Source organism: Crinia signifera, chromosome 5 (assembly GCF_055691185.1).
Source record: "Crinia signifera chromosome 5, ASM5569118v1, whole genome shotgun sequence".
Classification (NCBI taxonomy): domain Eukaryota; kingdom Metazoa; phylum Chordata; class Amphibia; order Anura; family Myobatrachidae; genus Crinia; species Crinia signifera.
Genome location: NC_139221.1, coordinates 323,299,977 through 323,314,177, shown reverse-complemented (window position 1 = coordinate 323,314,177; position 14,201 = coordinate 323,299,977). Strand labels below are relative to the sequence as shown.

Below are 14,201 nucleotides of genomic sequence, written 5' to 3'. Positions count from 1 at the left end.
CATCTTAAAGAATTTTTATTATTTAACAATGTACTATTAGGGGGGAAGAGACAAAAAAAGTGACATCTTACAAAAACTTGATAGATTTTCATTCACATCAGTCTGTCAGGAGTTTACAGCATTTAGAGGAGAAGTTAATCAGTCTGTCAGGAGTTTACAGCATTTAGAGGAGAAGTTAAACCACACTGAATCTAAAGCTTTTAGTATTTAGAGACAAGAAATAAGAAAACCGAGGGCTGTCAGTGAAACGTCTTTATTGCAAAATAAAATAGTGCAAACTAGGTCACCTACCAAGCATTCAGATACAAGCGGCCCCTTATTTGCCGCTGGGGGGAGGGGGCTGTTGCAAATCGGTTAAACTGAATTCATGAACACACAGCAAGACAATATAAACTCCCCCCTAATCTGAGCTTGCAGACTATGAAGGTCTGTCCAGCTTGCAGGAAATTTAGTCTGTTGCCAATTCATATACAGTGTCACAAGTAGGTAGAAAGCATTTAACACCCCCCCCCCAACACACCGTACTTGGAGGAGGAGAATATATTGTCCATTCCCCAATACAGCATCCTGTCAGATTCTACATTCAGCTGCAACATCTGCAGAATCCATGACAGACGTAAAAATAAATATATATATTAAAACAAAAAAAATAAATTGTACAGCTCAAAAGGCAGTGCGATAGGAATATAGGTGGACTAATGAGCACAGCTAAATATATATATACTACGTATTTAGATATAGAAACTAAAACAGTAAAAACAGTTTATAAAAAAGAGATTGCAAACTTTTACAAGGAAAAAACTGATACAAGGGTACTATGCAGCATTTTCAGGATTTATTTTGAGGTACCTACATTTCCATTTTTGTTTTTTGCCCAAAAGTAAGATTGTTCTAAGTTATATATATATATATATATTTAAAAAAAAAAAAAATCCCACATACACACAAGCTGTGATCATCCGAGTACATGGCATTCAATGAAAAAAAGTGCAGTGATGCAGATCAGATATGCAGCATATAACACATGATTAATGTCTTGTAGGATTATAGCTCACGCCGGGCAAACGGCGCCCTTTAGGAACGCACCGCGAGCCATCACCAAAGTTCCACTGTAAGACTCTTCCGAACGCCTTCAGCCTGTCCGTGTAATGTTAGAAGGAATGTCAGCCTTTTTCCTGCTACGCGCGAGACTCTGCTAATGTTTTAGCAGTGTAAAGCCTCCGGACAAGCTACAAACATGGTTTCAAGTAAAAGTCTAAGGAAGACTTGAATTGCGTTGTACTTGCCCGTGGTGAACTAAAAAGTAATGTATATAGTTTTTAGGTACGACTAGAAATCCACCGGTCAGACAGCGGACTGTAGGTCTGATTTCCAGCATCTGTAAAAGGAGTGTTCTGTGACGTGAGTGAGGAGAATTTTCAGCCATGTAGAACATACAATAAGGTCTGACAGAAGGCACAATAGGAGAGGGGGCACTATCTGATAGGCTACATAGAAAATAATCAGCCAGCTACAGAGCTTGGTAGAAAATACCTACATGGAAAAGTTTAGGAGGTTACCACAGAAGCGAGTGGCATTACTGTTCTAGTCCGCCATTTGGTCACAGAGCAGGCCCGACGGCGGCGGTAGAGCCACACTGCTGTCACATGACACTACATGCATTTGCTGCTGCCAATGGGGTTACAATATACTGGCATTCCTTCCTGCGCCGCCCCACTACAGGGGGGCAGCTGAGGTAGTCTAGAACTGTGGGGCAGGAGGGTATTACGCAGCAGGCAGGGGTAGAACGTGTACATAAATACATCCGGTTATGGCACCGTCACAACACAGAGCCCCCTCCACATACAGGACGTCAGAATAATGCCTCTTACACCTCACTATACTGCAATATCTGGTTATTAATGGTAAGACGGACCCTACGGAAGACTTCTTTGGCTTTGGAGAAGTATTTCTAGATTAGTGAGATGTCGTAACCAGAGATATTCCTGGAAGACTATATTAATGGATTTCAGATAGCACTAAGGAAAGTGCAGCTTGCTAGAGGACGTTGGTCCCTAACAGCCCAGATGACAAGGACATGTGTTAGACTGCGCTCCTCTTACACATCTGGGAACAAACCGTATCTATGGGAAATAACAGGTGAAACCATTACTGCATAATAAATCGATGGTGCGGGACATTCTTCTGTACTACACATATACTAATGTTCATTCTAAAACCCCATGCCTTTCCTACCGGTGTGCTTCTAGAAGTCTGGTCTGTAGAGATACAGACCAATCTGTGCAAGACCCCATGGAGGAAAGGAACTGCACAGGTTTTTAAAGATGCAGGAGTTCTAGAATGAACACTGTATAGTGCGTGCATTTTTATATTTAAAGAACTAAAAAAGGATTGTTTGTGAAGGCGGAACACTTGCCATAGGGATCTGCAATGCCCATCACTGCTCCCTCTCTCCTCCAGTTTGCCGGTGCTCTGTGGTAAACACGGCGGCAGCCTTAATGCATTTCAGTCTGTCACAGCCGAGAGGGGAACCATCCCCCGACAAGTAACCAGGACACAATCGCGCACCAGTAACTCACAGGGTTGTGGGACAGCAAAATCTACCCCAACCAGTATACACCAGTTACAAAGCAACATATTACCGTATAAACAACCAAAATATATCAAGACTGTACGTCGATTACCAAAGCTATCCCGATGTATAAAGTCAGACTCTCAGCTCCCCCCCCCACCCCCAGTCTGCGGACACTTGTTTAGAAAAGTGAGAGGTTTTGTGTACAAGTAAAACCATGGATGTATCCATGTGGCATTGGGAAAGCTCATTCCAATGGGGGAAGATATCCCTCATCATGATCTGCACCAGAGACCACACTCTGAAGTCCATCACATTATATATTCTAGAAGTATCAAAATGATAAAGGAGCCTCCATACTATTCAGATTTATGCTAATTGCAGAACGTACAACAGACGTGTACAGAAACCAGATCTATTGCTGGCAGGCAGCGGGTCACTGGTAGGCAGTAGAACCTTACACAGACCACCACAGCACCCATCACGGCATGCGGAGTCACAGCTTCACTCACAGCACGCCAAGGTCTCTGACAACACACACAATATAAAAGATTAGCACCCATAATAACGTCACAACCTTAAATATAAATATCGCCGGGGTGTGCCCATAAGTAGTGACAGGTAATGGAAAGCAAACAGGCTAGAGGCCGATGTACACCACAACAAACGTCAGCCTGGTTAAGAAGAGTTGGCATTACTTGGAAAACGTATGTCCATAATATGCATTCAGGCAACAGGTTTGGCCACATTACAAAATAAAAGTTTGGCTGAATCTGAAGAGATCTCACATATACGTTAGGAGGTAGCCATTGACATCTATAGGTTAACAGAGTAACCTTAAAAATAGTACCAGTTACCTGTACTGTGGCAGCAGCCATTTTATGAGCCAGACACACATTCAAGGTAATGCGGATGACCACGTCACTGGAGGCGGGCCTTCCATCCTGCCCATTGTCAAAAGCTCGCATGGACCAGGCAGGGTAACTGTGGTGCCTCACCAAGCCTGCCTGGCAGCTGCCCGCATGTGCAGTGATAGGTATGCATAACAAGATGCTGTAGCGGCAATAGAGATGTGCCATTACATTCATAACATTCCAGAATTTACAAGAATGAGGCGGCAATAAAATTAAAATATATATATTATTAGCCTTACAGCCAAATCCTACAAAGAATGTTATCTATAATATACCAACAAATAGTCCTGACACAAATTACGCATAAGAGGAAATCCGCCAGACACTGCGGAAGAACTTCCGGTACTTGTGTACAATCACGGCTCCCACGATGTCCATCGTATAGTAAAAAATCGCATGCGATTTTTAACAGAAATGCATCCAAATGCATTGAAATTAGTATCAAACATGTTCAATGGCCCCCAAATGTCATTTTTCAGGCTGTACCACCCCCACTATCAACGCGAACCCGCTTCGGGCTCGGTACACTTTCTATTCTCAACTCCACGCCGACGTGGATAGTGGGGGTATGAAAAGGTCGTAGGACGCGTACCGCCGCCGCTCGCCACGCTTCGCGTTGATAGTGGGGGTGGTACATCCCATCGCATGCCACTACATTTGGCATGCGATGGGAGCCATGAAAGTACACAAGTACCGAACTTCCACTACTTGATAGAACACAATGCCCCATACTGTGAGTACCAACAAATCCTACTCTACAGAGTTTAATCCCCGATAGCATCACAACCTACCCTACGTTCACTACACCGTGATGGGTGGATTCCTCCACGTGGGCTGTGTGCGGGTTTGCCTTTTGCAATTCTCTGGATAACCTACCAACTTTATGCCGAGTCACAGATATGCCCACATTGCCATCATAGGCCAATATAGACACATCTGTGACCATAGGCAACTGCTCCAGAAGCCACCTGTAAGTTATAAATGATCATCCACCATATCACACTCTAGCTGGGCCATGGAAACAGGCTTCTAATATACCTGCAGATGTGACCGTTCCCCTAAAGCCGGTTCTAGCAGAAAACGGGATATGCAGATTAGAGAGTGCATTCAAATTGTTGTACTATTACAGTACAGTAACACTGTATGCACTGGGGGTAAGTTAATAGAATGCTGTGCTTAGGAATTACGGCTGTATGTGGCAGTCTTCCCTGGAGGAGGAGGATGAGGAAGATCTCAAGGAAGATGCATTGGGAAGCTTATCTACATCTGTTCTCGTCACACAACGCCCCATCTAATTACATGGTACAAGTGCTGTACAGCACAGGCAGTGAATGGCTGTGGGTCTAAGAAGCTGGGTAAGATAGCAGAAACTGCCACAAGTCATCATGCCCGTAATGTAACCCGATGGCTCTAATTCCGGCACTAAGACGCAGCGGTGGCATCACAGCAATGAGTCAGAGATACGAGAAGTTTGCCCCAAACCAGCAGAGTCCTTACATCTAACGATATAAATGATCTAGTGGGTAGGTGGCATCGTTCTTTTTCCAGCGTATAAGTGAGTGCTGCCCAGCACATTCTCTGGCAGTCCTTACCCAGTTACTGCGCTGCCCAAGACTAGTACAGCAGGGGGGGGGGGGGGGGGGGGTGTAATCCCTGCAATATTTGCCCTATGACATCACTAACACTCTCCGACTTGTGTCCAGTCCCAAGCACAGATTTTCAGCTGAATCTGGCTGCAGTGCCACGGTGACAACATGCGCAGGCCTTCAAGCGGTGCGTCTAGAAGCTGCATTATATGTAATGGGTACAGTCTATTAGGTGGACAATGAATAGGTCAATCCCAAAAACCATCAATATACTTAAAAATGTTTGAAAAGGAAAATGAATAGGTCGACATGGGGTGTTCATTTTTTTGGGGGTCAATTTGTATATTTGATAACATGGACCCAAAGTTAGTGAACGGAAGTGGCATGCCATGCTTCGGGCAGAGTGCTCCGGACTCGAAGAGGATGAGAAAGTACAAAACAGTTCAGAGCACACTCCAAAAACCCATGTTGACCAATGCCATATCTCCAATTTGCCTAGGTTGACCTTGCCAATGGTAACCCTTTGAGTGCCGAGTGAATTTGTCAAAATTGGTTGAAAATTTGCCAAAAAAACCCCAACAACTGTTACCTTATATAGGAAACAGTCATTTTACACATCATTTTTCTCATTTGAATTTATAGAACAAATGTGAACGCCGCTGGCTTTTTTTTTTTTAGCCGATATTGCGCACATCTCTCACCGATATCGGCACTCAAAGGGTGAATCATATGGTGTCAACCAATCTGAATCCTATGTAGAAGGCAGTGTATATCCAGTGACACCAACACTGATGCACAGATCAAGCATCCTACAAAGGCTCACAAAGGCTTCTGGTATACACAAGGCGGCTGTAACATTGCCCTTTGACTCTACTACACAAATTTATACACAGTGTTACGCAGAGCTACAGCAGGGGCCAACATCGTGGAATTATCTGCATCTCAAGCAGTCTGTCCCACCCCAAGGGCCTAAATCCCCGTCACATACAGAAATCACAGGCTAAAAATGCTGGTGGGGGCAACGCTAAAAAGCACAAGACAGTATCAGGATATACTGAGGTTGGGTCACTGCAAAAGGACAGCATAAACAGAAACATATGAAGTAAGCCACTTGGGACTCCAATATCATTCAGATCACCAATTATCTAACACAGAGAAACACTTAGGCCAGATGGAGGTATAACTGGACACAGTTAGGGGACGGTATAACAGTAAAATGCTGAATATAGAAGAATTGGGTTTATAAGGCGGAAAATCTGATGAAATAGCAAATAAAAGCACTGACTATCGCAGGGAACGTGCACAGACTGCCACACACACGGAACAGGACAGAAGAGGAAAAAAATGATATTTAAAAAAGTTGTTTTTTATTTCGATTACAGACTTTAAAGTTGAGGTCTTTGGGTGTAAATAAATAGGGGGGGGGGGGGGGTAAGCATTGTATTTGGATAATTTTTTTTATTATTATTTTTTTATTTTAAGTATTATACGGCTCCCTTAATTATATAAACATTACAACATTGAAAAAAGTTTGTTTTATTACTTTTCTGTGATGTGCGTTAGTGCAACAATTTATACATTTATAAATATCTGTCATTTATGATGTGTGCAAACTTTTCAACAGAAGCAAATCTGCCTACTGACACTAGGAATATGAGAATCTACGTCGTTATTTCCCCCCCTAACATGATGAATGCATAGATTTTTATTCACGTTCTATAAAAAATAAAAAGCACCACGCTGTTTGTCAAGGACCCTCCTATCACAGGTTACAGGCGGATTGGTGACTCTCCCCTGGATAGATTAAAGATGTCGGTAACAGTATATGGCTCGCTGCTAGAGACTCGTCCCAGGCGTCCAGCAAGACCTCTCATTACCCTTATTGCCTTAAGGGCAATTCAAGTTTGTACTAAGTACAGAGAAAAATCGCACGGCTTAACAGCCCTTCCATTCACAGTATGGACATTTTTGGGATTTATTTATTGTTTAAAAATGGAAACGATCGTGGAACGCTGACTATACATCCATCGTGGACAGTGTAGTGCTAAAAATTCTTTTTAATTGGTCTTAAAAAAAAAAAAAAAAATCACACAACCAACACACCAGTGTATAGATCTGTTATTGTAAATCTGAAAGGATGAGAAGAGAGATACAGTTTTGCTATGTTGAGTGTCCCCAACAATATCCCAGTAGTACGGCTTAAAAATAAAAGGATGTTGTAGGAGGAGTTGCAAACTAAGGGTCATATGTAATTGTGTCAGAGTTCCCCGGAGTTTACCCTTCTCCGTGTGAACGCGGTTTTGTTTTTAAAGCGTAAATCTCTTACAAAACCATGTGACTTCCACTTTAAAAAATAAAGAATCTGATTTCAAAATGAAACCTGTACCGCCGGCGCACTCACACACTGAACATTTAGCGCCATTGTGTCCGTCAATACACTTTTATGATAGTTTTCAATGTCAACTGAAAACATTAAACTAATGCCTAAATTAAAAACAGAAAATGGCGGCAAGCTCATAACCCAAAGACAGGAGTAGGCATCATATCGGACAAAGGAATTTGCCGATTCATTAAAAACATATGCAAGTACTAACCCAAACAAACAGAATCAGATGTTAGTGGAGTTTTTGTAGCCTTAAATAGATTAAAGGCCGGTGGCAATGTAAATTATAAAACAAAACCCACATAGGCCAGTGGGCAGGGAAAAGAAAGGTTTTTGTTTATATGTATTCTACATAAAATTAAAAATTGTAAAAAAAAAAAAACACACAGTACGGTAACAATCAAATTGGCCACGATCAGCGGCCAGGCAGATGGCAGGCACAGAGGCCTCTGTACAAAGCAGCAGATCCTTCAGTCCTGTGTAATGACTTAATCAGAAGGAGAGAAATCAGCCGTCTCCCACTGGGTGAGATGAGAGTTAAGGCTCAAACAATGAAAAAAAGCAGGATGTACAGTACAAACAGGCCGCCAGCTCATCCCGTCACACCGCATCTCCAAAGGCTTCAAAATATTGCTTAAAAAAGTGACATATTCACGGGTCATTCCATCTATCTCATTACACAATTGCATAATTCCTTACATCGTAAAAAGGAAAATATACAGAATAAAAAAAAAAAAAAAAAAACAACAGGTTGCATATGTCTTTGCAGTAAGATAGAACGAGGATTCCCTGCACACATGGCGCCATGGGCAAACCTTCAGAGATCTTGCCCAATGAGAATCTGTCATCAGACGTGAGTTTTAGGAGTGTTAGCTCTTGATCAATGTACAGCAGCATTCCCCCTATAGATTCTGCTGCTGACAAAGGGTGCGGCAGCCATGTCCACCTGACACGTTAGCACGCCCGGCATTTTACCATGAAGAAAAGCTAAGAATTTCCACCAACTCTAAAGCCCCTGGTCGCCTGCTCCTTGCAGTGCAGCAAGTTTGAAACCAGAGCTCGCTGTGTTGCTTAGCAAAGCCAACCGGCAGTGTAGCAGTTAAACGAAATGAGGTTTTTCTAATCCAATCAACTGCCCGTGGGTCCTGTACAGCACTGAGGCCCCGTAATGTCAGTGCAGAACAGATATGAATAGAAACAGGATGCTCTGTGTAAATAAAATAAATAGCACATCATCTCACATTAATACTGCTAAAATAGAATTCTTTTGTACATTAGCTTAACATGATTGTACGGTCCTCATTGCCACAGACCCGTATTGGTAAGCAACTTTGGAAAAGTCCGAGTCCAGCCAGACAAATGCAATAAACTTAAAAAAAAAAAGGTTTCAGAGAAGTTTTCAAATGGCACACAGGAAAAAAAAATATCTATATATAACAAATACTAGGTTATCCATGATGTAGTCTTATCTGACCTCCATAGTTACTGGTGATTTCGCCTACTTACATAACTTTATGTACTAAAATATTTGACACAAATTTCCATAAAAATAAAAAAAAAAAATAAAAAAGTGGGTGGGGGGGTAGGGGAGGAAAAGTTTTCTTCATAAATTAACTTAATATTTAAGGCTTTAACATCTCAAGATAAAAAGGTATTTTCTTCCTCTTTTTTTTTCCAGGCCATCACATTATATTCGACATTTCAACTCGGAATTTCCTTACCAAAAAAACATTAATTAAAAATAACATAAAAAGTATATATATTTATCATCGCATTTCTTGAAAGCCCTGAGAGAAAGTGTTCAAATTGTATTAAAAGGGTTAATTTTGTAAACGCTTCCATGTGTCACAAACCTCACAAGATGCAATGATAGTTGCAGAGAAAATAGTATGGGGGGGGGGGGGGGGCCTGGACGGAAGAGGCTTGTTGAATAGCGAGGGACGATGAACGTATTCGGGGGGTACGGTGGGATCGCACTTTGTAGCTGGAACTACAATAAAAGTAAGTGCAGCTGGCCTGGCGTGAATCCTTCGCTAGTGCCTATGTAACATCGTATTACCAGCACCAATTAAGCAAAGTACATGGTACGTAGTGTGTCCTGGTGAACCTGGACAGCCTTAGCAAGTGCTTGGTGGTCTCTCCCATTACTCTGACCAGACGTGTGGCTACTTCCGCACTGGAAAAGAAAGACAAAAACAAAAGTTAATTTGTGTAGATTAAACGGGGAAAAAAAAAAAAAAAAACACACACATGGAAAATAAATCCCCACCCACATAAACAGTACATTACAGTCCAAATCAAAACGCCAAGTACAGAGGTCTAAAGCTGCAAATGGACGGTAAATCTCCCACAATACCATTGTCTGAAGTTTGCCAGCTTTTCACATACATTCCAAAGCTTGGACCTGGTTTGTAACACCATGTCATTACCCAATAGTAACAGCAACTACAAAAGTAGTTAGTCCATATCTATAGGATTCCCTTAGTGGCCAAATATGTATCCAGTTTTGATTTAAATACATAAACAGTAGTTGCTGTAACCACCCCACCGGCAATGAGTTCCAGAATGTTACTGCTCTAATGGTGAAGAATCCTCTTCTTAATTCAGTACGGAATTTATTAACCTCGAGCCTCAGTACATGCCCGCGTGTCCTAAGTATAGGCCTGTTACTGACCAATCATCTCCCAGTTCCATATGATTCCCAATCCTGTATTTGAACATATTAATCATATCACCTCTCAGTCTCCGGTTCTCCAGTGAAAACATTCAGCCTGGTTAACATATCTGTATTCTAGTGATTGGAGACCCTTTTACTAGCTTAGTCGCCCTTCTCTGTACCTGTTCCAATTCATTTATGTCCCTTTTAAGGTGCGGTGCCCAGAACTGAACAAAGTATTCCAAGTGTGGTCTCACCAATGCCTTGTAAAGAGGCACTATCACATTGACATCTCTTGAATCCATACCCCTTTTAATGCATGCCAGTGTCCGGTTTGCTTTTGCTGCTGCACTTGAGCAGTGTGCACTATTACCCAATTTTTCATCTAGGATGACCCCCAAGTTCATCTCTACAGCAGAATGTTCTATAATAACTCCATTTAACCTTTAAGTAGCTTGTTCATTTTTGTTCCCATAAAGAATTACTTGACATTTATCAACGTTAAACTGCATTTTCCACTTATCCAGTTTAAGTCACTGAGTTAATTTCCTTTCTCAGTTTTGGATCATCGGCAAATATTGCAATTTTACTCACTATGTCACTACCTATATTATTAATGAATTTATAATTAACGAAACAAGGTGGGTCCCAATATTGAACCTTGTGGGACTCCACTTTGGCAATTACCCCAGCTGGAATGTATGTCAGTGTCAAAAGCTAGCCAGTGCTATGACAGAACTCAATTATTTTAGTATCCTAGTAGTGTGTATTGCGGATTAGGAGATTTGTTACGATTTAGGTTCTGTAATCTATTTTTGACTATTTCCTCACTCATACATACAGTCTGGGAGCAATCAAGAGCCGAGCATTAAATCTGTGGGAGATCTTCTGAAGATTCTTCCCTTATAAATAACGAAGCAAAAAAATTCATTGAATAATTCCGCTTTCTCTTTTCCGTCTATTAAGCCATTTCAAATTGGAATTTGCTGTTAAACTACATCATTTCCTTTGGACATCTGTTCTTTTATTTACCCTGGGAATAAATTTATCAGTGACCTCCTGCAGTATTTTTTTCCTCCACTTTCCTGATTTGGGAGCCTACTGCCCTTAGAGAGATCCAATCTGACCCCCCAGAGAGTATGACGCATGATCAGACAGACCACCGAATCAGGAGGTCCCCATAACTCAAAGGACATTGGTCGAGCCACGCCTTTGTTGAAATCTTCATACGTCTGGTGTTGCTAAAACTGGAAGCAACAGATTTGTGGTGCCGTCATGCATAGCCCACTGGGGTGCAACAGATTGGCTGCGTCTTTTTGTCACGCCAAGTTCTGTTAGGCTTCTGCACAACTTTATCTGTGTAAAACTAAATACTTTGCAGTTCAAATCATTAACCAAGCGTCTATGTTACGCTGCGAGCGCACATAATAGAATCCGCAAGTTAAACAAGGAAAGGTCTTCCGATGGTCTCTAGATTGTACAGTGCATCCAGAAATTACTCACAGCGCTTCACTTCATTGTTATGTTAAAGCCTTATTCCAAAATAGAATACATTAATATTTCCCCCCCTCAAAACCACACGCACGGCCATTTTCAGATCTCGCCAGAGATGTTCAATAGGATTCTAGTCTGGGCCACTCGGACAGTCACAGAGTTGTGCTGAAGCTACTCCTGTGATATTTTGGCTGTGTGCTTGGGGTCGATGTCCTTCTGAAAGATGAACCGTTGACCTCACATTCATCTTTCCCTCTCTCCTGACTAGTCTCCCAGTTCCTGCCGCTGAGAAACATCACACACCAGGACGCTGCCACCACTCTGCTTCACTGCACCTTGTTTTCTTCAAACATGATGCCTGGCATCGCGCCAAAGTATCCAATCATTGTCTCAGACCGGAGAATTTTTGTTCTAAATGGTCTAGGAGTCATTCAGGTGCATTTTGGCAAACTCCAGGTGGGCTGCCATGTTTTTCTAAGGGGTGGTTTCCGTCTGTCCACTCTACCATACAGGCCTGATTGGTGAATTGCTGCAGAGGTGGTGGTCCTTCTGGAAAGTTATTCTCTCTCCACAGAGGAAGGCTGTAGCTCTGACAGAGTGACCATCGGGTTCTTGGACACTTCTCAGACTATGGCCCTTCTCCATAATTCGGTTTAGACAGCCGGCCAGTTCTAGGAAGAGTCCTGGTGGTTCTGAACCTTTCCCATTTACAGATGATGGCGGTCACTGTGCTCATTGTGACCAAAGCGGCAGATATTTTCTGTACCCTTCCCCAGGTTTGTGCCTAAAGACAATTCTGTCTCTGAGGTCTACAGACAATTCCTTTGACCCCATGCTTGGTTTGTGCACTGTCAAGTGTGGGACCTTATATAGACAGGTGTGTGTCTTTCCAAATCCTGTCCAATCAACCGAATTTCCCACAGGTGGACTCCAATTAAGCTGTAGGAACATCTCAAGGAAGATCAGTGGAAACAGGAGGAACCTGAGCTCAATTATGAGCACACGTGTGAGAATGTGGAACACACGCAATTTAAATTTTTAATAATTTTGCAAAATATTTGCCAAAAATGTTTACACTCATTATAGGGTATTGTGAGTTTAATAAAATGTTATTCCAACTTGGAATAAGGCTGGAACGTAAGAAAAATGTGGAAAAACTGAAGCGCGGTGAATACTGTCCGGATGCACTGTAGTAATATACAGAGGCTCTGGATATTATCTACATTTTGCATAAAACCATAAGAACCATTACTCTGGATGCAGAAACTTTGTAGCGCGAGCCGTCAACGTACCTGTCGTGTTCTTTGTCCACAAGGTGATATCGGGCTCTGAATGCCACTAAATGTGCATAGTACGCGGGTGCGGGGATAGACACTGAGCGAGTGCAACGGACATAAGTGTGACAGAGCTGGTAAGTGAGAATCTGCAGCTCATCCGAGGAGAAGCGGTTATCATCCCAGAGAACGTGATAGTGCGAGGGTCTGCTCGTTCCCTGTAATGCAGAAACACGTATGGGTACACTAACCGCAACAGTTCATCAATCTACTTACACACGCACACACACACACACACTATGGCAATGATTCTATGATCAATATTCAGTCACGGGTGGGGAGGGCATAATCAGTATACCCACAGGTGAGCATAATCATTACTTAAGTGGAAAGTGCAGGAGCAGAGCATTGTGTCCTTCTTGGAGAGGGTCATGTTGGGAGATATGCCTAAGATCATCCATACAGATGTCCTCAGACTACCAGGCGACCATTACCTCAGAAGGAACAGTGTGAGGTGCATGCGTATGAAGCCTGGAGACGTGAAAGGCAGAAGCTAATCACCTTCTGTCAAGTTACAAACTGGGGGCCAGACGCTCTAAGCTTTAAAAGTGATAAAGTGGAGAGTGATTAAAAAACCAACCAATCAGCTCCTACCTGACATGTCACAGGCTGGGTTTCAAAAAGGTCAGGCAGGAGCTGATTGGTTGGTTGTTTATCACTCTCCACTTAATCACTTTTGAAGCTTAGTGCATCTGGCCACAGGTTTGAAAAACTTAGAAGGTGATTGGCTGCTGCCTTATCACCTTCCACTTGATCACTTCATACATCTGCCCCTGGGAAGTCTGCTCAGCTCTGTACCTTACACAGGACTCTTGGTGCCTCCATAACCATTGCCACCATAGTGGCATCATCCCAATTAACATCTGTATCCTTCCTTCACAGGAGGAGGTCAGCAGTCGGAATCTTTCGGCAATGTTCTCTGTTCTAGAACCTGTCAGGCACCAGAGTCTGAAGGTCCTGAACGTAGCACTGAAGAGTGACAGTCCCTAGTGGCATGCTGGCATCTGCTGTAACCATTATTCAAAATAGCAAATTTGCTGTTAAGGCGATGGCCACCTTCAACCATTTACTAAATCGATTGAGTGTGAAACTACTCAAATGCAACCTGCACTGTCTCAGGGATAGACGCCATCATCCCCAACATTTTAGCAGAAGTCTGGACTTTCTGTGTCCCTGTAACGGTGTTTCTGGTCTTATTTCTGGAACATCCTATTGCAAAGTGTTGCGCTGCAGCCACAGAACAATAGAATCCACTAGCAGAA

The 14,201-nt window shown here is 42.6% G+C and overlaps 1 protein-coding gene across 1 annotated transcript in view; it reads right to left on the bottom strand.

Moving 5' to 3' along the window:
- The window catches only part of AGO2 (argonaute RISC catalytic component 2), a 47,651-nt gene continuing 33,450 nt past the window's right edge, over nt 1–14,201 (bottom strand). Inside the window, 3 exon segments of the mRNA XM_083145256.1 lie at nt 1–9,620; nt 12,781–12,792; nt 12,898–13,097. Coding sequence (XP_083001382.1) covers nt 9,524–9,620; nt 12,781–12,792; nt 12,898–13,097 — 309 coding nt within the window. The 3' untranslated portion in view covers nt 1–9,523.